Here is a 24,921-nt window from a genome sequence, read left to right on the forward strand (position 1 = left end):
TGGAGGACCAAAGCCCAGAGTCAGGTTGAGCAAGCGCTGCCTCCTGCCAGCCACCGATCCCCACTGATTGTGAAATGGACGCTGGGGCCTGGGGCAGGGCCTCCCTCCCCCAGCTGCTTCCTCCTCCTCCAGGACTGTGACCAGGCAGTGGGAGCTCGTGCAAAATGAAGCTGAGGAGCTCTGGGGCTAATTAATTACTAGCTGCTGGTAATGCTGACTGAGCCCCCAGGGACTCCAAGGCTGGAGCAGAGGAGAAAGTGCAGAGAGATACTGGAAAATTACTGTTTAATTCTTCAGCATTATACTGGAAAATTACTGTTTAATTCTTCAGCATTACGTCTGACTATATGGCATCTGGTAGATGAGGGACAGGAAGAGGCTGATAACGAGTCAGCCACCGTGACAGCTCTGCAGGCCTTCTCCTCCCCAGCAGCAGGGCTGGCCAGGGCCCTGAAGGGCTGGCTCTGGCCCTGGTGAGAGTTCAGTGTCTGATTGGATGCAGGTCCTTGGGCCAGCATTGCCCATGTCTGGCCCTGCAGCCATCAGTACTCCTGCTGAGTGTCACAGCCAAGGAACTCTATCCGCAGGGCAATATGGTTGTGCCACTGGCGGGGGTGTATCCTCACATAGCGGGCAAAGAGGGGGGGCTCCAGGCTATTCATCACTGTGCTGGTGTGGTCTTGGTTTGCCTTGAAAATCTGGAGAGGAGAGAGAAATCAGGGGTGTGCTCTCCTCTGCTGGTATAGTAAGCCCATGACTTGAAGACATGATCAACCCAATTTCCACTTGGGAACACTTTAGGGAGGAAAAAGCACAGCCCAGCTCACCGCTCTTGCAAAAAAATCCCGTGAGCACGTTTGCTGCCAAGGGCTGTGCTTGCTGCCCTAGGTATGGCCATGGTCTGTCTCTGGCCGTGGAGCAGCTCAGCCTACCTTCTCCTTGCCGTCCTGCAGGACTGGGCTCCAGTGCTTGCCATTCTGGCTGCTGGAGACAGCAAACTCCTTCACAAACATGTGGGTGAAGACAGCTTTGGCACCTTGGGTTATGACTGCAGTCACCTTCTTGGTTACTTCAAAGTCCACCTGCAACCACTCACTGGGGCTGTTGCTCTGGGGAAGGACAGACTTCCTTCAGACCTTCAGCAACAATGAGAAAGACACATTCGTTGCAGCGGAAGCCAAGCTGGCCCTACACATAGTCCTGGGCTTCACCTGCCCTACCAGGTGTCTGGCTGGAGCTGCTGGGTGCTAAATCAGTGCAGCAACTCTTCTGCCTGTGTGCAGGCAGCTTGCACAGTGCACGTGGCTGTACACACTCCTCATGCAGCCCTGGCTAGGAGAGGTTGCAAGTACCCTGCCTTCTAGGATCCCACCTGCCTGCCCATGCCCCAGCTGCCTGCCTGGGGATCTCCTTGCATGGGCTACCTTTGGCCTCCATGCGTTGGTCCTCCCCTGCAGGTTCAGGCGGGCCTGTGAGGGTGACCAGCTGGAGAAGAGGTTGGTGCTGTAGGAGGATGCGGAGATGTGCTGGTTAGGGATCCCTCTGTTCTCCATTCCTAGGGGCACAGAGCAGCCTGGAAGAGAGGAGTGATGCTTGTCAGAGGGAGGAACAGTCCCATCACGGAGATGCCTTCTGGCTGTTCACTGCCCCAGCCACCCTCCGTGCACTTTCCCTGGTTACAGGTTCTCCTGTGCCTTGCTGCAGTGTCATGGCACGGCTCAGGGCCCCTGTGTGCAGCATGGCTCTGGCTGGGGAGTGCCAAACTACACCTGCCACTTGTCCCACCTTCTTTTCTGCCTGGCAATTTTATCTAGGAGGAATGTGAAGAATTTGTGCATCTGCCAGGACATAAGGAGAACCTGCCTCCAGGGGAAGAACAAGAATACCTGGCAGGGAGACACCCTGCACATGGTGTGATCAGGTGTGCATGTGCACAGCTGCCTCAGAGCCAGCTGGCAGTCTTGTGGTATGGGGCAACAGCACAGCCACTGCTGCTTGTAGCTGCTGGAGAGTCTGTCCTGCTAGTGTGTGAAGCTAAAGAAAGGATCCCAGAGAACCACTGCCCCAGGTCACACTGTGGGCCAGAGCAGTCTTGCCTTGGAGCGGAGGAAAAGCCAATAGTGTCTGTCTCTGCTTGTTCCATGCTCCCCCGGACTGAGGCAGCAGCTCCCCAGCTATCAGCTTAGCTGCTGCTGGAGGTTTCTGGTGGTTCAGGAAAAAGTGGTGGTGAGAGCTGGCCCCGTGTTCTCCCTCTGGTATTGCTATATCAAAGACCATAACGAATTTTTCCAGCTTTGTTCCCCCAACACCTCAATGCCATCTCAAGCCTCCTCCTTCCCCCTCCACAACTGCCTGGGGAGTCCTGAAACACATGGAGCTGGCACTCAGCACCCCACTGGATCAGGCCCCGGCTTTGGTGCTTGGTATCTGGAGGTGGGACATACTGTTCAGATCGCAGCCAATGAGCTCCATACGCAGCGTGGTCTGGATGCTGTAGTGAGTGGGGTTAATGCGGATGTACCGGGCTATGATTGGAGGGTTGAAGCGATTTTCTTTCACTCCGGTTGCATCCACATTTGCAAAGAACAGCTGCAAGGAAAGGGAGGAAAAGGATTGTTGTACCAGCGGAAAGAGAGCTAGACAGGACAAGGATTAGTGGGGAGAACATTTCTGTCTGACACTTCTGTATTTTATCACCATCCTTACAAGAGAACGGCAGCTCAGGGAAATGATTTGAGAAGTGATTCAGACCAAATAAGTGTGAATGGGCCACATCAGGGTGAACCCCTGAGAAACAGGAGGAGGAGAAACTTAGGGTCCGTGCAAATGAACATGTTTTTATATTTTCACCAAACAGAGGGGAGAAAAAGAAGAAAAAAAAAGTCAGTCCTGGGACTTTTGAAGTTGGGAAAAGTTCTGGCCACAGCTGGAGTACATGATGGAGGCTTTTCTGGATACTTTTCTTCTCCTGCTGGAATGATCAGCTTATGCATATTTAGGTTGTGGTTTTTTCTAATGAGTAGAGATCCTACAAATCATCGGCATCTGCACAATGTTCTTAGAAAGCCAAATATGCCTTTGGGGTCAAATAAGATATTCAGGCAAAATCTTATGCCTAGCTTTAAGTAACATGCAACATAACATTAAGTGGTGGATCTTACAGCCACTTGGGATCGTGGAAAGAAATAGCTCAATTTAAAATGAGACAGATGGACACAGACAGCAAGTCCCTTGCAGGATTCAGTCATCCTGGCAGTGAATGCTCACTGTTCCTGCCCTAATCAAATATCTCAGGGGCTCAGGAGATCTCTGTCTTGTACACAGAGCTCCCTAGTCCTCATCACCCCAAGAAACCCTACTCTGGGAAGATACTCTCCTCAAGACACATTCGCCTTACCATCTGGGTGCTAGTGGCATTCCCCTTGTATTTCCTCCACCTTTGCCCATCAAGGCTGTAGAAGACAACAAACTGGGAGATGTAAAGGCTGGAGAACTTTTGACGGGCCCCTTGGGTTTTTATGCCATGAATAATCATGAGATGCAAAAGGTCCACCTGAGGAACAAAAGTTAGGGATTCATTTCTGATGGAAAACCCGAGCCATGTTCAGGCAATGCACTATAAACCCATAGAACTCACTCATGATAAAACTGCGCACAGATTATGAAACTAGTTAAAACAGTTGTTCATAAGGGCACAAGTCAGCCAACAGCTAGGAGAGGGCAGGGAAGAGCTGTTTGGAGAGGTGAGCTGTTCTCACCCGGTCTTGGGGGGATTTTTGCACAATCCAATGCTGCAGCTGGACCATCAAGTGATTCCTCTGCTGCACTGAGGATGGATCTGGGTGTCAGGCCAGCAGCAACTGTGGCCAGACCAACTGCTATTAGGATCTCAGAGCTCCCCTCCCAGAGGGGAAGCAAGGGAAATAGCAGGACACAGATGGGGAGACACTGGCCATCTGCGCAGGTCCTTCTGCACAGTGCATCAGCCATGAGCATGCCCTTGCAATGCCCTCAGCAGTGCCTTCAGCCACAGGGCCCCTTTTACCTGGATCCAGGCGTTGCTGCGGTCAGTGCTCCAAGCATTGATGGAGCCGGTGTTATGCAGCCTGGCCAGGTAGGGAGCCCACTGCCCTGCGAGGAGAGTGCACAGATATAAGGATGCTGCCCAGCCTGAGGTGGTGAGAAGTCCATCCGCAGGATGGAGCCTGACGATCGCCTTAGGATTTAGTAGCCACGTACAGGGTGGCTGAGCACTGACATGATGGGCCAGACATGTGGCAAGGCACCTCCAGGTCCCTAGTGGGACACAGATGTGGGCATGGATGGAGGATGGACTCTGCCAGAGACCCAGCGTAGCAGAGCCTTGAGCAGGCAAGCCCATGAGTTGTGTTGGCTGAAGCTGGCCCAACCTCACCTGTCTCCCTTGCAGCAACAATCCCTACTCACCATACTGCCCTGAAGCTGTGATCTGAGAATCTGCAATGTGGCGCGAGGCCAGGCCGAGGGCGTTTCGGCAGTCTGCAGCCAAACAGGGAGAAGGAGGGAGAAAACCAGGGAGAGTTGATTAGATAACAAGGCCTTTGAAGGAAAAGCTTAGGCTGGGTAGCAGCCTCCAGGCTCATGGAAGTTGTCTCAAGCCTCCAGGAGCCCCCAGGCTTGTTTGTCTCACACCAAATGGTGGGCTTCAGATGCTGCCGCATCCATCCCTGAATTTTAGGGGTGCTGGAAGTTCTTGCTCCCGATCCCAATGTCAGCAGCAGAGAGTTCCCAGTATCAGCCACAGCAGCCTCTTGCTGAATTCCTGTACTTGAGACCCTGACCTCTCATTCCCATGTCGTGATCTCCCAGCAATGCTGACAAGTGTCTCTTCCTTATACCCATGTCTTGCTCCTGGGCCTTTTTGTTGCTAGGCCGCATCTTTTAAACACAAGTATCATGTCGCTAGAGGAAAGTCTGCCTGACACCCCTGTCTCTCTGTGTCTCTCTTCTGGTCCACTGAACACAGGGCTGTTTGTCTTTTATAATAACCATTATTATTAGTGACTTGTCACATCTTGGCATCTCTGCTGAATGGCAAATGCTTCTGGGGAAAATGCGAATTTGAAATCTTAAGCAGATTTTTAACTTATGGAAACATTTTCTGGCTGGCATTTAATACTCCTTTAGGAAGAGGAGAGAGACTGTCACTGTGTAATAAAATACTACTCTCACAAACCACTTCCCCGAGTGTTTACATATGGTGAGGTAGAAACATGTTGTTCTGGGGCAAATGGAGTCAGATTTCCTGTGGATTTTTGCAGTTGCTCTTGGGGCGCTTTCTATCAGAGCAACCTGTAGTCAGGTGGTGTTGCTTGCTGCCTCCTGCCATCACTCCGTGCCTCAGTTTGCCTCTTGACTTGTGGTTAGGCATCTGGGTACTGTACCTTCCTGACAGTGTGGGCAGGCACCAGTGTGTGCGTGCAGTTGCTGGGGTAAACGCATTTTACAGCGCGTCCAGGGACCCTCAGTTTTGGAAAACAAGAGCTCTGGGAGCAAATATTTGGAGGCAAATGAAGCTGGTCTCCCAGCATTCACCCCAACCATGTCCCTGACTCTGTGCTCTCTGCTGGGCTGAATAGGGTTGCAAGGGCTGAAGTTGTGACTTTCAGAGTGAAAACCCAGAAGACCCCACTTGGGCCACCCCAGGGGAAACGCTGAGAGACCTGGGGGATGGAGCTTAAAAAAATGCTGGCCATAGCCATGGCAGCAAGCAGGCCAGGGCATAAAGAGGATCACTCACTCAGGTTGTACACGAGGAAGAGAGCACTCATCCCAGCTTGCTGGTGCTCTCCCACTTTGCACTCTACCCGCCAGATCCCGGCATGTGAGGGCCACATCTCCACCGTCCTGAAGACACCTGGCCAGGAATGGAGAGCAGACCAGAGGAGAGTTACTGGCTGTAATGGGATGCCACAGTGCCAAGCACTGTGCAAACACAGAGCCAGATTCTTCCAGATCCATTCACCCTTCTTGCTGTCACCCCGCAGGCTTAGCACTTCCTAACCGGCATGGACATGAAGCCCTGGCAGTTGGGGTGTGCACAGTGCCCCTGCTGCATCTCACCAGGATAAAGGTTGTAGACTCCCATGCGATACTCCTGGCTAGTCCTGACACTGAACATCTGCCCATGAAAGTGGATGGAGTGGATATCTTCAGTGCTGCCCATGTTCAGGAGATGCCATCGGACCTGTTGCTGCTGACCCATCACCAGCCCAGGCAGTGTGTCACTCACATAGCCGTTGATGGCTGGGGAAGGCAGCAGTCAGGAGTGGCTCAAGGCTCCAGGGTTTTTCCATCCCAATATAGATTGTGGGAGGGAAAGGGCAAGGGCAAGGGTCCTCACCGTGGAAGGAATGGTTTCTCTTAAAGTCAGGGTTGTCCTGCTGGATGTGGCAGGGAGGGCGGCAGTTCCTCTCCATGTTCTCCAGGAAGTACCAGCTTTTGGTCTCGTCAAAGATGGTGAAGAGCAGGGAGAACTCCTGCACAGCCAGCTGCCGCCTGAAAATGAAGTTCAGCACGCCACGGCGGCAGATGATCAGTGGCCCAATGAGGCCTGAGTGCAGGTCCTTCTCCTGCCAGAGAGCCGGGAAAGAAGAGTTTGCCTTGGAGAGGGAGGCAACACTGATGCCCGCAAGTGGCACAACAGTGAGGAAAGCGGTGGCCCTGTCGGCATCCCTGGCCTCGCTCCCCCTTATGCACAGGGCATGGCATGTGCAGGGTAGGAAGGACATGCTGGTTTCACTGGGGGATCCCCACTCTGCCCCTAGCTAAGAAAGGCTGTGCAGCAAGTGTTTGCACGTGCTTTCAAAGGAAGTCTGTCCAATTGTCCAACAGTCCCTACCCGATTGGAACCCATGGGCCAAATTCAGCCAGCTTTGGCAGAGGGGTAGGGGACTGCAGAATGCTAGTTCCCTACAAGTCTCATAAACTGGTACAACTGGGGAATGGGGGAAAAACCCAATTAAGAGAAGGGAAGAGAAGAGAAACCACCAGCATGCATCATCATTGTATTAGACACCTGAGAACCTACACCGCCTCAGGCTGCTTTCAGCACAGCACCATATGAAAAGCCCTGACCTCACAGCCAGGACCCAGGCATGCTGCCCATCTCTTCTTCCAGGATGCCCCATGGAGCAGGATCCCACATACCAAGTCCACGTTGGAGAAGTAAGCCCAGGCCTTGCAGTCGAACTCCTGTGTGGTGGGTGCCATCTGGGGCAGGACTTTCCAGGAGTACTTCCGGAGCTCGCCAGGCTTCACCACATCTCCACCCTGTGTTGCACCCTGCATGTCCTCATAGGCTTGCAGTGTGGAGTGGAATGAGAAGGGCCGCGAGGCCAGGTTCTTGAATGTAACCTGCACAGGAGGAAAGGCAAAGCAAAGGGAGTGTGGGAGGAGGCTAGGTTCAGCACTGAGAGTGCCCTGGACTCTGGGGTTGGATCCAGCCAGCTGGCGGGAAGGAGGCAGTCATGTCCCCTGTGCTTAGACCTCCAGCTGGGCTCCATGCAGTGGCCAACTCCTGCTGAACCACAAGCTGTGGCTGTGCAGTGTGATCCCCAGTGAAAAGCACATCCCAGTTGTGCCAGCAGGATGAGGCCCTCTCCCTGCTCAATGAGACCAAGGTCAGCTACACTACTGTCTCTGGAGCCCAAAGGTGCTGAATCCACCTGGGTGAAGATTTCAGTGAAAACTGGGCATCTTCTCCAGGCATGAGAGTCCCAAGCCTGGTGAAGAGCCTTTCACCTCTTCCTTAAGTGGGTGCTGAGGGACCTTTGGTGGTGAGGGAAGCCCAAGCCTGCCCTCACATAGAGCACCCAAAGAAGCTGTACTGAACCCTGCTTAGCTCATTACCCTTTTTAAGATCCCTTCACCCAAAAGGCTCTCCATGGAGCCCCAGGAGCTGCTCAGGCCATGATGTTAGAGTTGGGTCTCTCTCAGGTCCAGGGCTTTGCATCTGAACATTCCAAGGTTCTTGCTGGCCCATTCCTCCAGCCACTGAGGTCCCTCTGAATGGTGGCTCTGCCTCCCAACCTGGTGCCATCCACATGCCATGCAGGGTGCCAACAGGGCAGCTCCTGCCCCCGAGCCCTGAAGGTGACCTGCAGGCCCACCTCAGCACTCCCACTGCTGAGCACAGACAGTAATGGGAGGATTTTAGGTTTTATGGGAAATGGGAATTTTCAATTCACCATGATGACATCTTCAACTTCTGCCCTGATGTATGGCCCAAGGATGCCCAAGTGCTCATCCAGCTCTCCTCGCAGCAGCGGCTGTGTGAAGGAATCGTCCATGTACTCTCGGAAAACCACCTTGCGGTACTGCTGGAAAGGCTTCCTCCTGCCACTCCAGGGGTCCCTGCTGGGGTGAGGGCAGTTAAGCAAGTCAGGTGATACTGTCCCATGGGGAGGGCATCCATGGCAGGGCTGCTGCAGGGCAAGGGTGATGCAGAGCCTAGACCATCCCTGACCCATTTGCAAGGAAGCTCAAGGTTGCTGGAGTTACGAAACTCCCCAGGTGGAGGGGAGGAGCTGGGAGCATCCTTCCCCTGGGCTGCTTGGCTGGATTGTACAGTCATAGACCTGTGATCCTGCCTGCCAGGACATGCCAACTCACGCATCAAGCCATGCCACACAGTGCAGGAGGAATACTTGCGGGACAGTCACACTTACATGGCTTTTAGGAAGTGCTGGGGTCTCTGGTTCCCGTATTCCCATATCACCTCCACCGCTGCAATGAAGTATTGCCGTACCTCCCCCTGGAAGGAGCGTGGGTCATGCTCCTCTTCCCCATAGATGTCGAAATCCTCCATGGTCTGCTCTGTGTCACCATACTCGTCATAGTCTGGCTTGTCAGCCTTTACCCTCGAGGGGCTTAAATAGGTCCCGTTGTTCAATAGTGGTCTCTCCCTATGTCCTGGGGCATAGTTCCTCTTTCCAGCTGTGCTGTTGCTTTCCTGATCTTCCTTAGGCTCTCCTAGGCCCTGGTCCTCTCTTTTCCTGGTTTCTCTGAGGACGTCTTCCCCACCAAGCACCTGCCATCCATCCGGACTGGCTGGCATGTATTTGGCTGGTTTTTTGGTAGTGCTGTGGTTGTGAGCAAGGCTGCCTGGAGACAGGGAATAGTTCTCTTTGGAAGCTGGTCTTATAGGGATTTCTTCTGGGCTTTGCCCAGATGTGCTCTCAGGCACATAGTCCTCCATGACATTGGCCTTGAGCTGCTGAGGCTGAGGACTGAACTGACCTAGCTGCTCCACAGAGTTTGTCTCCTCCTCCATCTGGCTTCTCCCCTGAACTTGCTTACTCCCAGGAGCCCCCCAGACAGCACCTTTGCCCAGCTGCAGCTCAGCCAAAGCTGCGCTCTGCAAGCCCTCAGTGTGTCCTGCTGCCCCAAAGGAGACTGGATCCCAGTTTGAGGCCAGGTCTGCAGCCACAGCAGCAGCCTGTGTTTCTGAGCTGCTTGCTGCCATCGCCACCTTGCTCCCCAGTGCTCCCTGCATGGGGAAGGAATGTCCACTGCGCTGGGCCCCCTCACTGCTGTTCTGTACACCCTCAACTGTGCTTGGCCTCTCCTCAGGATGCATCTCATCAGCACTATCTCCAAGCAGAGCCTGTGGAGTATCCCTGCCCATGTGTAGTCTCCCTTCAACCATGTTTGATTTTTCTTCCAGGCTTTGCTGGGCCACCATCACCTCAGGCAAAGTGTCACTTGATATCAAGGACCTCTTTTTGAAGTGAGTGCTGCAAAAAGGGGGATGAGGTCCACACGCCTTTGCGGCTTTCTTGTTCACTGCTGTCTCAGGGGTCTGGCTGGCCAGATCCTGCTCTGCTTTGTTACCCTTAGAAAGGAGCTCCCTGCTGCCAGGCCAACTGGTGTTGGGAAGACCCAGACCATGCATCAAGCCTTTGCTCTCCAGTGACCTGGCTTGTCGAGGCCTCCTGTCAGGGCCACTCACACTCGGGGCTGGATTTCTGTGTCTCAGAAACTGCTCAGGGCTGTTTAAGAAAGCATTTGGGAACTGCCTTGTGTCATTGGCCACGACATTTGATTCAGGAAAGGCAAGATTGTCCATCTCTGGCAATTCCTTAGTAGTTGTACCATCCTGAAACAATTCCTCCAAGATTAATTCATCCCTCTCTTCCGTCATTACATAGTTGGAAGGCTCAAGGTCATCGGTGTGTACAAAGGTGGTTTCAAGAATGCTTGTGCCTTTGGCAAGTTCACTGGCTTCTTGTTCTGTGCCACTTTTTGCAGGCAAGGAGTTTCTCTCATCTGTGAGGATTTGTTCCTGTACAGGATTGCTGGGTCCCAGGTCTGAGAAAGAAACATTTTCCCTTTCAAAAGATTCATAAACGCCTTGCAAAACCACTTTGTGAGGTCTTTTTTCCAGCCTAGCATCTAGCTCATTTGAAGAATAATTGTTTTCTTTGGTGTGACTGTGAACCACAGCACGAGAAGTCCTGTTGTCTTCTGTCTTGTCTGAAGATGCAGAAGGATTGTCCAGTGTGGAGGAAGAGTTATGATCAGTACTTAAAGCCAGTTCTGTATTGATTGTCTGCTTTGACTTGTATAGATTTAAGGATATTTTATCAACCCCTCTTAGCAACTTGTCCTCAGCACCCTGTGAAGACGTGCCTTGAAGTCCCAGATTGCGCTCCAGGTCATTCTGGTGAAATGAGCTCCTGTTCTCTTGAAGAGGAGCTTTGCTAGCAGCATAAGCAATTGAGTCCCACAAGCTAGTTGCATGAGTAGTTGTCTTCAGAGGCTCTGGTTCCAGGATGTCTAATGTACCACCAGACTGGACTATTGTCCTTTTTACTGGCTCCTGAACCTCTGAGATTTTTGTCTCCTTCTTTCCTGCCAGAGTATCTCCTGGAGTTTGTATGGCTTGGTGCAGCCATTGCTGACCTTCTGAGCTCACTGTACCATGGACCCTCCCACTGACACTCGCCAAGTGTTCTCCAGGTGGGAGAGCTCCAAACCCTTCGTCCTGGCTGGTGATTTTTGACAATTCTTCATCTTCCAGGAAGGACTCATAGGACACTGGCTCATACTTTGTCTCTGGCAGAGAAAACATGGAAATATCAGGTGGATGTGGGATTGTTCCTAAAAGTGTTGATGTGCCATTGGAAGGGGGATCAGAAATCCTGCCACTGCTCAGGAGGGCCCCATGGCTGGGTTCTGTCAAGCACAATCTTGGCTTCTCTGTCTCATTTCTGGAAGAGGTGACGTTCAGTTGCTCATTCACACATGGCCTATACCATCTCTTTCTTTTAGAGAAGGCCCTGGGTTGGAAGTCAAAGGCACCTTCCTCCTCCTCAAAATCCACATAGTCTTCCCCATCAGGGTATTGCTCATGCTGGCACTGCAAGACTGTGAACTTGGCATGCATCCCTCGGTCTCTGAAATCAGGATTCAGGCACCCCAGCGTCCAGATGCCTGTCTCAAGAGAGGACAAGAGGACACCATCAGCCCACCACAGCAGGAAATCAGAAGACCTGCCATCCTCATGCCGCTCCCTTGCTAGTGCAACCTGTATTTTCAGGCAGCCTCTGGTTTGTGGCAGTGATTTCATGTTTTCATAATCCCTAGAGTATCTTACAGCTGGACTCGCAAGACATCAGGGTTGCTGGCAACATCAGAGCTAGTCCTGACAAGCACCATCAGCAGGGCCGGTGTTTCCTGCCAGAGCTTAGAGAGCTACACACACCTGAGAGGCCCCAGCAATAGCTTGGTGAACAGTTAATGCACTGAGTACTCACAGAGCCTCCAGGATTATTGCCAGCAGCAGAGTAGTCAACTTAATCCACCCTCAAAGACATGCTGGTGCTGTCAAATACACCTCTCTCCCAGACAGGCTCATCACGTCTTTCCCACTGAAGGAGAAACAAATGAAAAGGCTGCCCCTTGATCACAACCCCAGTCAATGTATTTGCTCCCCACAGCAGATGCCTCTTCTCCAGGCACCAAGAGGTGTGTAATAACCAGGCTCTGACGCTGGAGAGAGCAGTCATCTGCTGCTGGGCAAGCTGCTTGCCTGCTTCGGATCAGCAGGCAAAAATCAGAGCTCAAACTGATGCAATGTTTGGCTGGGTTTTAGAAAGCTTCCTGAGGTATCTAGGAACCCTGCCAGCTTGCTTGGGGTGCAGTGCTCATGATCATCATATCAGTGTTTGCTATCACATGGTAAATTCTGTTTCCTCTGTGAGTAACGAAACGGTTAGCGGCACCACTTTCGCAAATGCTAAGGAAAAAATGCTGAGTGGGGGGAAATAAAACCAAACTCTGAAGCAAATCCTTTCTAGGACTTCTCCATGGTTGCAATTCCTGTCCTTGCAGAAATCTTGCAGGAGATAAATGGTATGCCAGCAGCAGCAGCTGAAACCACAGCAGGGACAGCACTGCTGCTCTCCTTGACCTCCGAGCTTGGAGCTAAGGGTGCAGAGGTCCATGGGGCTCACATTACTGCAGCCAGCTTACTGGCTTGGCAGCATGTTTGACCTTAACACACCCTGTTAATGAAATAAACCACAGTAATTTAATTTCTTTGATTTAAGCTTTGGAAGGATTTAATCAGTGCCTCTCACTTTGCTCTTCCAGCAGGTTGCGTGTCTCTTTGCTCTCAGGGCTGCCAAAATGTGATAGGGTACCAGAGACCTGGCTGGAGGTCCTTACTTATCTCTGCTGTGATGACAAGCCCATGGTTTGTAGAATAGCCTATGTTACTAACCTGGCTTTTCCAAACTCATGAAGACCGTTTCTCCAGAAAATGGGAAAAGGGTAAGCACGTCCTCAAAGACCATGTTGCGCTTGAATGTGTTTCCAGAGAAGAAGATGGAGAGGAAATCTGTTTGGGCCCCAACACTCAGGACGTACCAGTACACAACTTCATGCAGGCAGAGTTTTGGTTGGAGGTTGTCAAACACATAGCCGTTAATAGCTGAAAGAGAGTGGAGTGAAACATTTCATCAGGACCTAATTCCCCCATGGCTGCCGAGCTGCTGCATGTTCCCCGTTTGTTCCCTGGGGCAGAGATGAGCCTGTGTCTGCCAGGGCTTTGCAGGGACCCCCTGGCTGAGCACTCACTGTGCATCACATTGGAGGCATAAAAGTGGGGGTCCTGGGTATCCACATGGGCTGCGTCAGTGCAGAACCGCCTGATGTTCTCCTCCAGGTACCAGCTGCGGTTCTCATCAAAGACTGAAAAGAGCACCAACCTCATGTTGTCTGACATTATCTGGAAGGCAGAGAGGGAAGCGGTCATTCCTGGTCTGATCGGAGTGCCCCTGGGGCCCAGTGTCTTAGCCTGGGTGCATGGGGAACAGTTTACTGCTATTTCACAGGAGTTAGTGTCCATGTTTGGAGAGAAGGGAGTATGCAAGGGAGTATGGGGAAGGCAGGGGCATTGGGACTGATGGTAGGGTTGAAGAGAACAGGACAGACAAATTTGGTTTTACCCAAATATTTCACCCACGACAGTTATTCCAGCCTTTCAGCCTGGCAGTTGAGGCAACAAAGGAAGGACCCACCTGATTTCCCCTCTGATCCATGGACTTCTTAAAGCAGATCAAAAGAGGCCCAATCAGGCCTGAGGCCATGTCTCGGACTGGGTCGATGGAGCTGTAGTAGAAACGGGTGAGGCAGCGAGGATCTGCCTGCGTTGGCCCATCCTCAGTGGTGACCCTCCAGCTGTAGGTGAATGACTGGCCAGGGGGGATAGGGAAGTCCTTCACATCCTTATCTAGCAACACACAGCCCAAGGGCAGATCAGTTAGGTCTGGGTTGCTCCTGCAAGGGGTGATCACACTTTTTAAAAGAGCTCAGAAAGGAGGTTTCCTGACCACACAAGTTGCATAGAATAATACCCAAACCCATGCCCACACTGGGATGGCACACTAGCTGCTAGCATATGCTTACATGGAAAGTTGATCTGGACAAAAGGAGCCCCTGGGACTAGATGAGGATAGAGAGGCATATGCCTGATTTTGAAAGCCCTTGAAAATCCTGCAAACTGGAAAATTTGCCCAGTCTTAGCTGTGTCTGGGCTCTGGGCTGCCTAAAGGAGTTTGCAGATGAAGGTACAGAGCTGGGTACCAGAAGTGGCTGAAAGACAATGCAAGGAAAGATAGATTTTTAAGCAAAAACAGCTAGACCATGAGAAAAGCAAGGAGGTCTGGAAGGAACAGAAGGAAAACTCAAATGCAAATAAATCCTCTGAGCATTCAGCAGGATCTTGCACTGACATAGCTTTAGGAAAAGACCTTTCTCTGTTCCAAGTGCCCAGCTGAGCAGCTATAAGAGCATGGTTTGCAAAGCTCATATGTCAGGGTAGGAATAGCTCTTTTTATTTATAGTCCCCTAAAGAGCATCATCCCTGTGCTCCAGGACCATGACTTGCCCGCTTTCACAGAGTTAAATAGCTGCCAAAGCTGGTGAGACATGTCTGGCTGGGGGATGTTGACAGAGGGGCAAGGACAGGGCTCTCAGCTCCCTTGCATGGCTTGGCTCCTTTAGTCCTGCCAGCTGATGGGCTGCTTTGCCCTTTTGACTCTCCTGAAGGAAAACCTTAATTTAGATAGTAACACATCACAAAGCTGACCTAGTTCACTGAACTCCTGCTGTCCCGGTTCTGCCACCTCTGCTGCAGCAGAGGAGCTTTTCTCCAGCCTCTGTACTTGCGCCTGTCATAGCAAGGCACCCAAAAGGGCAGAGAAGAGGAGGGGAGGCACAATTTTGTCCTGGTGGGATATGGGATTGCCTTGCACAAGTTGTGATCCTGGGAGCATGCTGGCAGGGGATGAAAGCAGTCTGGGAAAGGGACCTGGTAACTCAACAACCACAGAGCAAAACCAGCTGTCGTGGTTTAACCCCAGCCAGCAACTAAGCACCATGCAGCTGCTCACTCACCTCCCCCCCCCGCCCTGCAGTGGGATGGGGGAGAAAATCAGGAAAAGAAGTAAAACTTGTGGGTTGAGATAAGAATGGTTTAATAGAACAGAAAAGAAGAAACTAATAATGATAATGGTAACACTAATAAAATGACAGCAGTAATAATAAAAGAATCGGAATATACAAATGATGCACAGTGCAATTGCTCACCACCCACTGATTGACACCCAGTTAGTCCCCCAGCGGGGATCCCCCTGCCCCCCCCCCCCCCCGCCCAGTTCCTATACCAGATGTGATGTCACATGGTATGGAATACCCTGTTGGCCACTTTAGGTCAGCTGCCCTGGCTGTGCCAACTTCTTGTGCCCCTCCAGCTTTCTCACTGGCTGGGCTTGAGAAGCTGAAAAATCCTTGACTTTAGACTAAACATTACTTAGCAACAACTGAAAACATCAGTGTTATCAACATTCTTTGCATACTGAACTCAAAACATAGCACTGTACCAGCTACTAGGAAGACAATCAACTCTATCCCAGCTGAAACCAGGACAACAGCACAGCTGCAAGAGGGAGAGTCTGAATCATAATGAACACCCCACATTAAAGCAGGGATGGGGGGACCCCAGGGAATGAGGACTGTAAGCGAACTGGCAAACACAGGCAGGATCACCAGGGTGGTTCCTGCCTCATCGGAAAGTGGAGACCTCCGCGATGGATCAAACAACATGGTCCCAGCTCCCTGTTTGACAGTGCCCCTTCTTCCAGCCATCATCCAAGACTTCCTTACAGACAGGGTTACATGGCACCAAGGGGTACATGAACCAAGAATCATCATCATCTCTGGGATTGCAGGGCTGAGGCACTTGGATGGATGGGTTGGTCAACCAGTCTTACCACGGGCTACAGGAAGCTGTCCTGGCCCAGAATAGCAGTGGCCAATTGATGTCCCAAATTCTCATGGCCTGCCTTACCTTGAGAGGGCTTCATGGCATGGTATGGCCTTACACTGGTGAGGCCGTGAGGGTAGATGTTGTATGGTCGGCTTGCCAGGTTCCTGAACACGATCTGAAATAAGGACAGCCAGCAGGAACATTTAATGCCTTCTGAACATTTTGAATCCTTGAGGCTGCTCTCAGTGTCCTCACAGAGAGGTACACACTGGGTAGCGGTGCTCTGGGATCAGCTGCCTGCCAGTGTCCAGTGGGGAGGAGCCCAGATGTGTCTGGGACCACAAAGTAGGAGTCAAAATAGAAGAAATGACTGTTTATTTCTCTACTAGTCTACACTGTCCATCTTTCTGGGAGATGCCCATTTTAGGGAGGGCATGAAAATATCAGATTTATTAAAGGGAAAGTTGCTGTCTTTAGTCTCACTTTGCATATGGCAGAGAAGAGGTCTGTCAGTCCAGGAGGCCTCAGAGGACCAAGACGCTAAGTATGCACAGCAGTCAACAGCTTCAAAGTGCTCCCCACTTCACTGCATGAAGCCCTTCATTTATTTCTCTAAATACCTCTGTCGGGGCTTTGCCACAGGTGTTACCTTCAGGTCCATGCCCACAACTACATAGGAAATCCCAGGCAGGGAGCAGAAATGTGAAGTTCCTGGAAACCATCTCATTCCTCCTAGCAGTAAACAAGTCAAGTGGTCAGTAGAGACACTTGGGGAGACACAAGCGACAGTCCCCAATACTGCATGGTAAGAGCACACAGATGGAGAAGAGTGGAGGATGAGAGAACACTCCTGCCTCAGAGGAAGGTGCTGGATGCCATGTGTCATGGATTAATTCACACGATTCCCAAGATGTCTGCAATGAAGTCAAATCAAGGGGACTGGGCCATATCTGGTGCATCTCTGCTGATCTCACTGAGAGTATTTAGCTTTAGCTTTCAGTAACATCTGCCTTTGTGGTGAACTTTGGACATTACCAAACATGACAGAGCACCTCAAGGACTTATGTCAGACCTTAGCCACAAACCAAGAGCTATTAGGAACAACAGCATCAAGCTTCGAAGTTTCCCCTTCCAGTCTCTCTTTGTGGAAAGCAATCTCTCTCTTACCTTAAACTGATCTCCAACCTCCCCCTTAATGACAGGCCCCAGAATTCCCTTGTCCAGTTGATCTGACACCTTGCGCTTCTTGAAGGTTGCATCCTCGTACTCCACGAACATCACTTTCTTATACTTTGAACCGATCTGCTGAGGGCCAGCCTCCAGGAACAGGCTTGTGATGTTTCTTTAGGCAAGGCAGAGAAAGAGCAAACGGGACGCTGTCAGAACCAGAGCAAGACCTTCCATCATCCAAGGACCTACACAACTGTCCAGGGACGACCAGTGCACAGTGCCGATACCCACCCCTGCAATCATAATATGCATCCTGGGGAATAATGTTTCAAGTGATTCAGTGCTTCTTTAATGGACAAAGCTTCAACTAGGTTGCACAGTAGCAGTCTTGGGCTGACACTGCCTTGGAGGGAAGTGGTGACTGTGAGAGCTGAGAGCATGGCAGATTGTCCTGTGTCAGGGAACACCCCCAGTGTGCAGGCATAAGGCAGCAGAGCAGCTGCCTTTTTCTTGATCATCCCAACTCCTTCCCAGGAGCAAGGCCAGCCCTAAGCTGGTGTCCTGGTTTCGGTGGGGATAGAGTTAATTTTCTTTCTAGTAGCTGGTATAGTGTTATGTTTTGGATTTAGTATGAGGAGAATGTTGATAACAGTGATGTTTTCAGTTGTTGCTAAGTAGTGTTTAGACTAAGTCAAGGATTTTTCAGCTTCTCATGCCCAGCCAGCAAGAATGCTGGAGGGGCACAACAAGTTGGGAGGGGACACAGCCAGGACAGCTGACCCAAACTGGCCAAAGGGATATTCCATACCACGTGATGTCATGGCCAGTATATAAACTGGAGGCAGTTGGCCTGGGGGTGGCTCACTGCTCAGGGACTAATTGGGCATTGGTCGGTGAGTAGCGAGCAATTACATTGTGCATCACTTGTTTTGTATATTCCAATTCTTTTATTATTATTATTGTTGTAATTTTATTATTGTTATTATTATCATTATTATTTTCTTCCCTTCTGTTCTATTAAACTGTTCTTATCTCAACCCATGGGTTTTATGTTTTTTTTCCCTGATTGTCTCACCCATGCCACTGGGTGGGGGTGAAGTGAGTGAGTGGCTGCGTGGTGCTTAGTTGCTGGCTGGGGTTAAACCATGACACCTCCTCTGGCTTACCCTCCAAGGGGCTGCAGATAGGGATTTCTGCCCCACATGCCTTGGTCCAGCAGCCACTGGCTGGGATCCCCATCTAGGGCAGAACCTGGTGACCCCAATACCATGCCAGCCCCAGCCCACACAACCTGTGTCAGCAGAGCGACATCAGGACTGTTGACAAGCATCATCACCATTTAGTGCTGACTAAAGTACTTCTGCTGAGATATTGTGCTTGCATCACCTCTCCCTCCAAGAAGTGGGGCAGCAACAGGGGCTAATTGCCTCTGCCATCTAGAGCAGTTTCTTCCAGACAGGGCAAGGACACCCACACTCTGGGGCTGCGGGCACATGTCCCAGCTGTGCACAGTCTCCTGGCTGGAAGGTGAGAAGGGTCACCAGGCATTGCTGCCTGCTCAGAAGGGACTGGCCCTGGAGACCTGGGCAACAGAGAGACAAATGCCCCAGAGACAAATGCCTTTGTGGGTCATTTGGTAAAATGGAGCAAAGCCAGGTCCTGCCTTCCCATGGCCTCCCCAAGACCATCCTTGTCCTGCGTCCATACTGTTAGTGTTAATAAAGAAGAACAAAACTGTCCAGGTTGGGCAGAAGGAAAATAAATTTCTGGAGAAGAGGGGAAGAGCTGGCAGGGCTGCCTCAAGGAGCAGCTTCATGGGCACGCATGCCTGCTCTCACCTGTCCAGAGACACTGGCTTCACAGGGGCATAGTCCCAGTCCATTTCTTCAGCTGCAATGTAGTGAGTCCAGGTCACAGGCTTCTCTTTGGCAAAAGAGCGCACTTGGATCACATGGTATGTTTCCTCATCTTCTTCAGGGTAATCCATGTCTTCTGGCTCATCTGACAGCTTCCCCATCTTCATTAGGCGCTCCTCCAGACACTCCTCCACTTTCACAATGGCCTCCATGCCAGCTGGGTTCAGACAAGCCGGGCAGAAAGGGTCACACTGACATGCCAGCACAGGCGTGCACTCCCCCACGCTCTGCTTGGGACATGTCCTCTCCACTACTGTCCCCATCAAATGGACCATCACATGCGTCAACCTATAACATCCTGGTCACAGGTCAGACTGCATGTGGATGTAACACTATGCAGCAGGAGGGGCCTTGGAGCTGCAGCACTGGATAGAACCCTGAGCCCGGGCCATCCCCTGAACTTCATTTCCCCTGAGCTCTTGCAGAATAAGGTTACCTTGATGATGGGACAGAATCTGGCAGAACATCCGAAAGGAGCCAGCTGTTCCTGGCATGGTCTGGGCTGTGAGATATGTGGCAGGAGAGATTTGTAGGCTGCTGAGACGGTGGCTTCTCACCAGGAATGTGTGGTCTTCGAAGAAGATGGAGTGGACTTCTGGCCCAGTGCCCAACCCGATCACGTGCCAGTGGACCTGCTTCTTGAGGCACAGTGTGAGACCTGCCAGGAGAGAAGGACAGCATCCAGGAGTCAGCACTGCATCCATCCCTTGTCCCCACTCTTGGTGTCATGGACTCAGAGCCTGACATGTGCTGAGTCCCCTGCATCACAAGGTGGTCGCTTCAGGCTGGAGAAGTCTCATGTGAATGTGGACTGTCTGAGCAAAACAGAGGCACAGGCCACATCATCCCTCTGAGATAAGACTAGGTTTACAGAGTGGGGGACTTTGGCAAAGGCTTTGGGAGGCATGCTGATGGGAGCTCACAGCGGGATGCAGTGGAAAAAGAGGCAGATATGCTCCTTGACTCTATAAACAGGGGAATCGGGAACTGGAGAGGGGAATAATTTGTTTGATCACAACACTGAAAAGCCTGATACTAAAACATTGCATCTGGGACAGGGCTCCAGCACGTCCTCAGCAGTAGTTGAAATACCACAAAAAGGGCAGAGAGAGGTCACCAGGATTATCTGAAGGCTGGAGAAAGTTCCTTCCTCTGAGACATTCAAAGAGCTCAGTGTGCTTAGGAAATGGGAGAGGACTTGACTGCACTGTAAAAATATTTTCCTGGGGAGAAATTAAGTGTGTGCTGAAGGGCTCTGTAATCTGGCAGTGAAGTGAATAACAAGAACAAGTTCCTGGAAGCTGAAGCCAAACAAAGTCAAATACAGAGTCAACCACTTGTTTTTGGCACTGAGTGTGATAGGTGACTGGAACAGATCCCAAGAGCCCAGGAGGAGACAGGGTGGAGGCTCTGTCCCAAGGCCCTCAGCTCTCCATTGCCACCTTTCCATCAGACATCTCTCAGGCCAGGTCCTGCAGCCAGACAGGGGGTTGCTGGGTGGAGGTGGATATCTTCTCAACGGGAAAGCCACTGTGCAGCTACAGTGGCTGACCATGAGGTCTACTCAGGTCTTAAGCTCCATGGATCTACCAGGACAGGGAATTTAGGTGAGTTTTGCTTTTGCCTTCTATTGGAGAATGGCCAGACCCAGGTGGGAGGTTTCAGGGTGTGGTTCACCAAGGTTGCTTATGGTAATGACTCTCCTGACAGTGCTTCCCAGTTTGCCTTGGACATTCTTCACTCTCAAGCAGCTTTGGACCTTCTCCCAGAAGAACATCAGAAAATGCCAACTTTTGTCTTCACTGAGACCACAAATGGCCTTTTCTTTTGCTTTTCTGGAGAAAAGGAGGCTGAGGGGAGACCTTATCACTCTCTACAATTACCTGAAAGGAGGTTGTAGCGAGGTGGGTGTCTGTCTCTTCTCCCAAGTAGCAAGTGATAGGACAAGAGGAAATGGCCTGAAGTTGCTCCAGGGGAGGTTTAGATTGGACATTAGGAAAAATTTCTTCAATGAAAGTGTTATCAAGCACTGGCACAGGCTGCCCAGGGAAGTGGTTGAGTCACCATCCCTGGAGGTATTTAAAAGACATGTAGATGTGGCACTTAGGGACATGGCTTAGTGGTGGACTTGGCAATGAAAGGCTTATGGTTGGACTTGATGATCTTAAAGGTCTTTTCCAATTTCAGTGATTCTATTCCCCAAATCCTAGAGGTGTGTTGCCACAGCCAGGCTAGTGAGAGCTGAATTTTCCCCTCAACGCTACCTTCAGCCTCGTTCACAGGGCTACAAGAGATGAAACTCTTTGCTACCAGCACTATTCCTGGAGACCGAGAAGGAGGTCAGCTGCGTTGGCAACACAGACAGCCGGAAACAGGTCATGCCCCACTGTAAATGGGCAAGGCAGATCAAGGAGTTGAGATGCGATAGTTTCTCTGGGGTGAACACAGCCTAACAGATCCATCACCTGGAAACCCCTCTTGATGTCCCTTCTCGCACCCTTTCACAAGCTATCTCACAGACCTGGCTACACCCCTGTTCCTAGCACCTCCCATGCCCTCTGTCCCTGTCCTGTACTCACCAGGCAATGAGCCATTGATGTAGCCATTGATGGTGTGCAGCTCCGTCCTGTTGTGAGGCAGGGGCTGAGGAGCTGCCAGGGAGCTGGGTTCAGTGTACCAGCTTTTCCCTGTGGAGAGAGGAGGATGCAGTCAGCTTTCACTTGAAAGCATTTCCAATAAAAAGGAAACCTTCCCACTGGGGTGAAACAGTATAAAAGCCAAAATCCAGGGAGGTCAAATGTGTGGTGCCTGTTGGAAATCCACAGCAGACCTGGCCATGGCTCTGCATGAATGTGGTGGTGACCATTCCACATGACAGGGCATAACTCCCCACAGCTTTAGCCTGTGTGATGGGAACAAGGCCAGGGCATGGGATGGGGGAGCTGGGGGGGGGCTGCAAGCTCCCTGCATCTGGGGAACTGAAGAAGGAGTGTCAGTACTGCACCAGGAACACATTGGTTGGGGAGGCTGTATAAGGCTCAAACCCTCAGGAGGCAGTGTGGGAGCTGAGCAGCTGTGCTCTCACCATGGCCAAAGCATGCGCCCCGGACCAAGCTGAATTCAAGGTCTGACACCAGACAGCAGGGTAGTTACCTTCATCAAACACTGCGAAGAGCATCACAAACTCTTGCCGCGTGTCCTCGTTCCCATCACTCGCCAGGGTGCCTGCAAGATGCCACAGGATGCATCTCTTTATAGGTCAGTAAGTACCATGCCCGTCTCCCAGGGAATTCCCTTTGTGCCCTCCAAGAACTGGTAAATCAAGGACAGGCTGTGGATTGCTTTTGTCACTTCTCACGACTGGCACAGCCCTGTTTCCAGCCTTGCAGTCCCCAAAAGCCCATGGTTGAGAGGCAGCTGCACTCAGAAGGCATCAAAAGGTCAGTTTGTGCTGCCTTCCACTTGAAGGCTCTCAGGATCCACTTAGTCACCTGGAAGAACCCATTTTATCTAGCCCCCTCATCAGCACCATTGTCTGTGTGCGCTCATTGCTCATTGACTAGACTTTGCTTAGTGGAGAAACTGCTTCTGGTGAGACACTGGAGCCTGCAGACAGTGCCCTGGGAGGAGGTGACTCGTGCCCATTCCTCTTCAGTGACTACAGAGGGGTCTAGACAACTACCTCCAGGAGTTGGCTCAACCAGGGGTGACCAATCCCACCCTAGGTACACTTCTTGGTGCCTTGCATCCAGCAAGTATTAACAGCCAGGATTTCATCATCTCCATGTTTACTGAAGGAAGAGGAGCAGGCACAGGTACTGTGGACCAGGCAGTGCCCCAGGTGTCCTGCCTCTCTCCTGCCTCATCCTTAACCTTGTAGATACAAACGTCCCTCTAGTTCTTCTGACAAAACCCTGTTTGACAAAGCACCCTGGCTGACGCTGAACTATCACAGCTTGGTGAAGCTCTGAAGGAAAGACAAACATTTATGCCTCCATAGCAACTCATCTTAGATAAGGTTCAGATACAAGGTAGGAGATTTCATCTGTGGTCTGAAATCTTGCAAAGGAAAGAAGCAACTGATTTCTCTCCAACAGGGAAATCCAAAGTGTGTTTGGCTTCTGCACTGGGAATAGACTCTTTGATGAAAGGGCCAAACCCCAGAAGTGCTGTTGTTGACCACAGCTTACTCACTCCACTGCTATGTTCAGCCTCTTTTGAATTTTCTGCTTTTCAGTTCACGATTGCATGTGACCTGTCCCCATCCTGTGCTGTCCTTACCAGGTCGGCACACGAGCAGAGCTCCAATCAAACCAGAGTTGATGTCCTTCACGCTGTCAGTGTTGGAAGAGTAGGAGTGGGTCAGGCATGGTGAGTCACCATCCGTCGGGCCCTTGTTTTCCTGGATTTCCCAGATGTATGTGTGTGTCTTCCCTGGATCCACCCTGTCACCCTCCTTCTCTGGCTGGCTGGTCTCATCCTCATACCCTGCACCTAAAGCCAAAGGAACAGGCAAATGTCACTGAAGATTCATCCCCAACACATCGTAGCTACAGAAATGCCTCTTCCCCCAACCCAGAGCACAGCCTCCCTCCACCCCAGCCCCCGGGGCCAGCCCAACTCCCACCAGTGATGGCAGTGAGCAGAGCTGTGCTGGAGACTTGCTTGTTGGGCTGTGCACCCACCACCTGCCCTGATGCTGGAGGGCACAGCCATCCTGGCCCTAAGCATCCAACCTCAGGTTTAACCTATGTATTACCTCTATAACTGATATGGGTTTGCTCTGGGCTGTTTGCTCATCTCAGCTTATGTCTGGGCTGGGCATGGTCTTGTTGCCCCAGGCTAAGCCATCTCTCTGACTGTCCTCGTAGATGGACCTGAATAGCAGGGTCAGCGAGGGACGTGCTCCCTCCTGACAGGCAGGTAGCAGAGCAGGAGGTGCTGCGCAAGGGCTTGCACCACCTTGCTATTGCCTGACTTACCCTCTGATGCCTTCCAGTAGGACACCCCGACGGCGTGGAGGTTGTATGGGCGAGAGGCCAGGTTCTTAAACATGACGACCACTGTGTCATAGACTTCTGCTCGGATGGTGGGGCCCAGGAGACCTGAAGGGGGAAGACAACAAGGTCAGGCAGCTGGGGTCAGGCAGCTCACACACATGGCCCCAAAAGGTCTGGGCTTCCCACCTGCACAGTTAGTGGTTGTCCCTCGCAGTGTGGCACCATCAACTGCTCTGGCACCAGCAAAGCTACCTGCATCCCCAGCAGCTCTGCCATACTGGGACTCCACCCAGGTGCTTCCCCATCGCTGGCCAAGGGGTCACCAAGCACCCAACCCCAGATGAGTTTGGCCGCTGTCAAGGAGAGCTAGGGCTCACCATGCTGCGGGTGCTTCTTACCCATCCACGCTGGCTTGGGCTTGGGCTGTGTGAACGAGGCATCAGGATACTCCACAAACACGGCCTTCCTGTACCGGGGAGGGACACCAAGTATGGGGGGCCGTGGGCCTGGGTGCCCTGACACACTGCAGAAGGAAGGAAAAGCCAAGGCTGATTGCACAGCCCCGTCCATATATGAGCAGCAGCCATCCTCTTCCTCCCCCCCCACCAATTTGCCTGTACCATGCCAGTCCTAGAGATTTCTCACCCTGTTGTGTCCTTTGGGTTTCCTGACAACCCACAGGTGTGTTTGGAAACATTTTGCTCAGCTCACAGATGACAACATGGCAGTGATTAATGTTGTGGTGTTAGTCATGATGGAAGAAGACAGAAGGGCAGGAGGCACAGAGCTGTACCCAGCTGCAGCTGGGAGTGGCCACAGCCGCAGGCATTGTGGCCAGCCTCCCGCCTTGTGCCTTGCCTGGCTTCATGCTTCCCCACTAGCAGAGACCTCAGGCACTGGCAGTGCTGTGATAGCAGTGCCGTGATAGCAGTGCCGTGGTGGCCTCTGTCCCACAGCCACCCCCCCACCCCATCCCCAGCACCTTCAGGTGTGGCAGACACATCACATCACACATATAACC

General features: G+C 51.8%; 1 protein-coding gene across 7 annotated transcripts in view; it reads right to left on the reverse strand.

Annotated features, from left to right (window-relative positions):
- Positions 1-268: 268 nt before the first annotated feature.
- F8 (coagulation factor VIII) overlaps positions 269-24,921 on the reverse strand; it is a 37,276-nt gene continuing 12,623 nt past the window's right edge. For 2 of the 7 annotated variants that reach the window (XM_075053736.1, XM_075053737.1), the window contains exons 4-28: positions 24,299-24,423; positions 23,883-24,005; positions 23,182-23,394; positions 22,054-22,125; positions 21,480-21,587; positions 19,337-19,558; positions 18,823-19,057; positions 16,982-17,156; positions 15,896-15,989; positions 13,566-13,777; positions 13,123-13,273; positions 12,767-12,976; positions 8,709-11,475; positions 8,229-8,397; positions 7,189-7,395; positions 6,383-6,611; positions 6,103-6,285; positions 5,780-5,896; positions 4,447-4,518; positions 4,046-4,131; positions 3,398-3,553; positions 2,445-2,589; positions 1,425-1,573; positions 933-1,109; positions 269-698 (exon numbers count right to left, since the gene is read on the reverse strand). In XM_075053736.1, coding sequence (XP_074909837.1) covers positions 543-698; positions 933-1,109; positions 1,425-1,573; positions 2,445-2,589; positions 3,398-3,553; positions 4,046-4,131; positions 4,447-4,518; positions 5,780-5,896; positions 6,103-6,285; positions 6,383-6,611; positions 7,189-7,395; positions 8,229-8,397; positions 8,709-11,475; positions 12,767-12,976; positions 13,123-13,273; positions 13,566-13,777; positions 15,896-15,989; positions 16,982-17,156; positions 18,823-19,057; positions 19,337-19,558; positions 21,480-21,587; positions 22,054-22,125; positions 23,182-23,394; positions 23,883-24,005; positions 24,299-24,423 — 6,553 coding nt within the window. In that variant the 3' untranslated portion in view covers positions 269-542. Of the gene's footprint in view, positions 699-932; positions 1,137-1,424; positions 1,574-2,444; positions 2,590-3,397; positions 3,554-4,045; positions 4,132-4,446; positions 4,519-5,779; positions 5,897-6,102; positions 6,286-6,382; positions 6,612-7,188; positions 7,396-8,228; positions 8,398-8,708; positions 11,476-12,766; positions 12,977-13,122; positions 13,274-13,565; positions 13,778-15,895; positions 15,990-16,981; positions 17,157-18,370; positions 18,792-18,822; positions 19,058-19,336; positions 19,559-21,479; positions 21,588-22,053; positions 22,126-23,181; positions 23,395-23,882; positions 24,006-24,298; positions 24,424-24,921 lie in introns of those variants that run through there. The other 5 variants (XM_075053738.1, XM_075053739.1, XM_075053740.1 and 2 more) reach the window with 5 other exon arrangements.

This window comes from Buteo buteo, chromosome 22, assembly GCF_964188355.1.
Source record: "Buteo buteo chromosome 22, bButBut1.hap1.1, whole genome shotgun sequence".
NCBI classification, from domain to species: domain Eukaryota; kingdom Metazoa; phylum Chordata; class Aves; order Accipitriformes; family Accipitridae; genus Buteo; species Buteo buteo.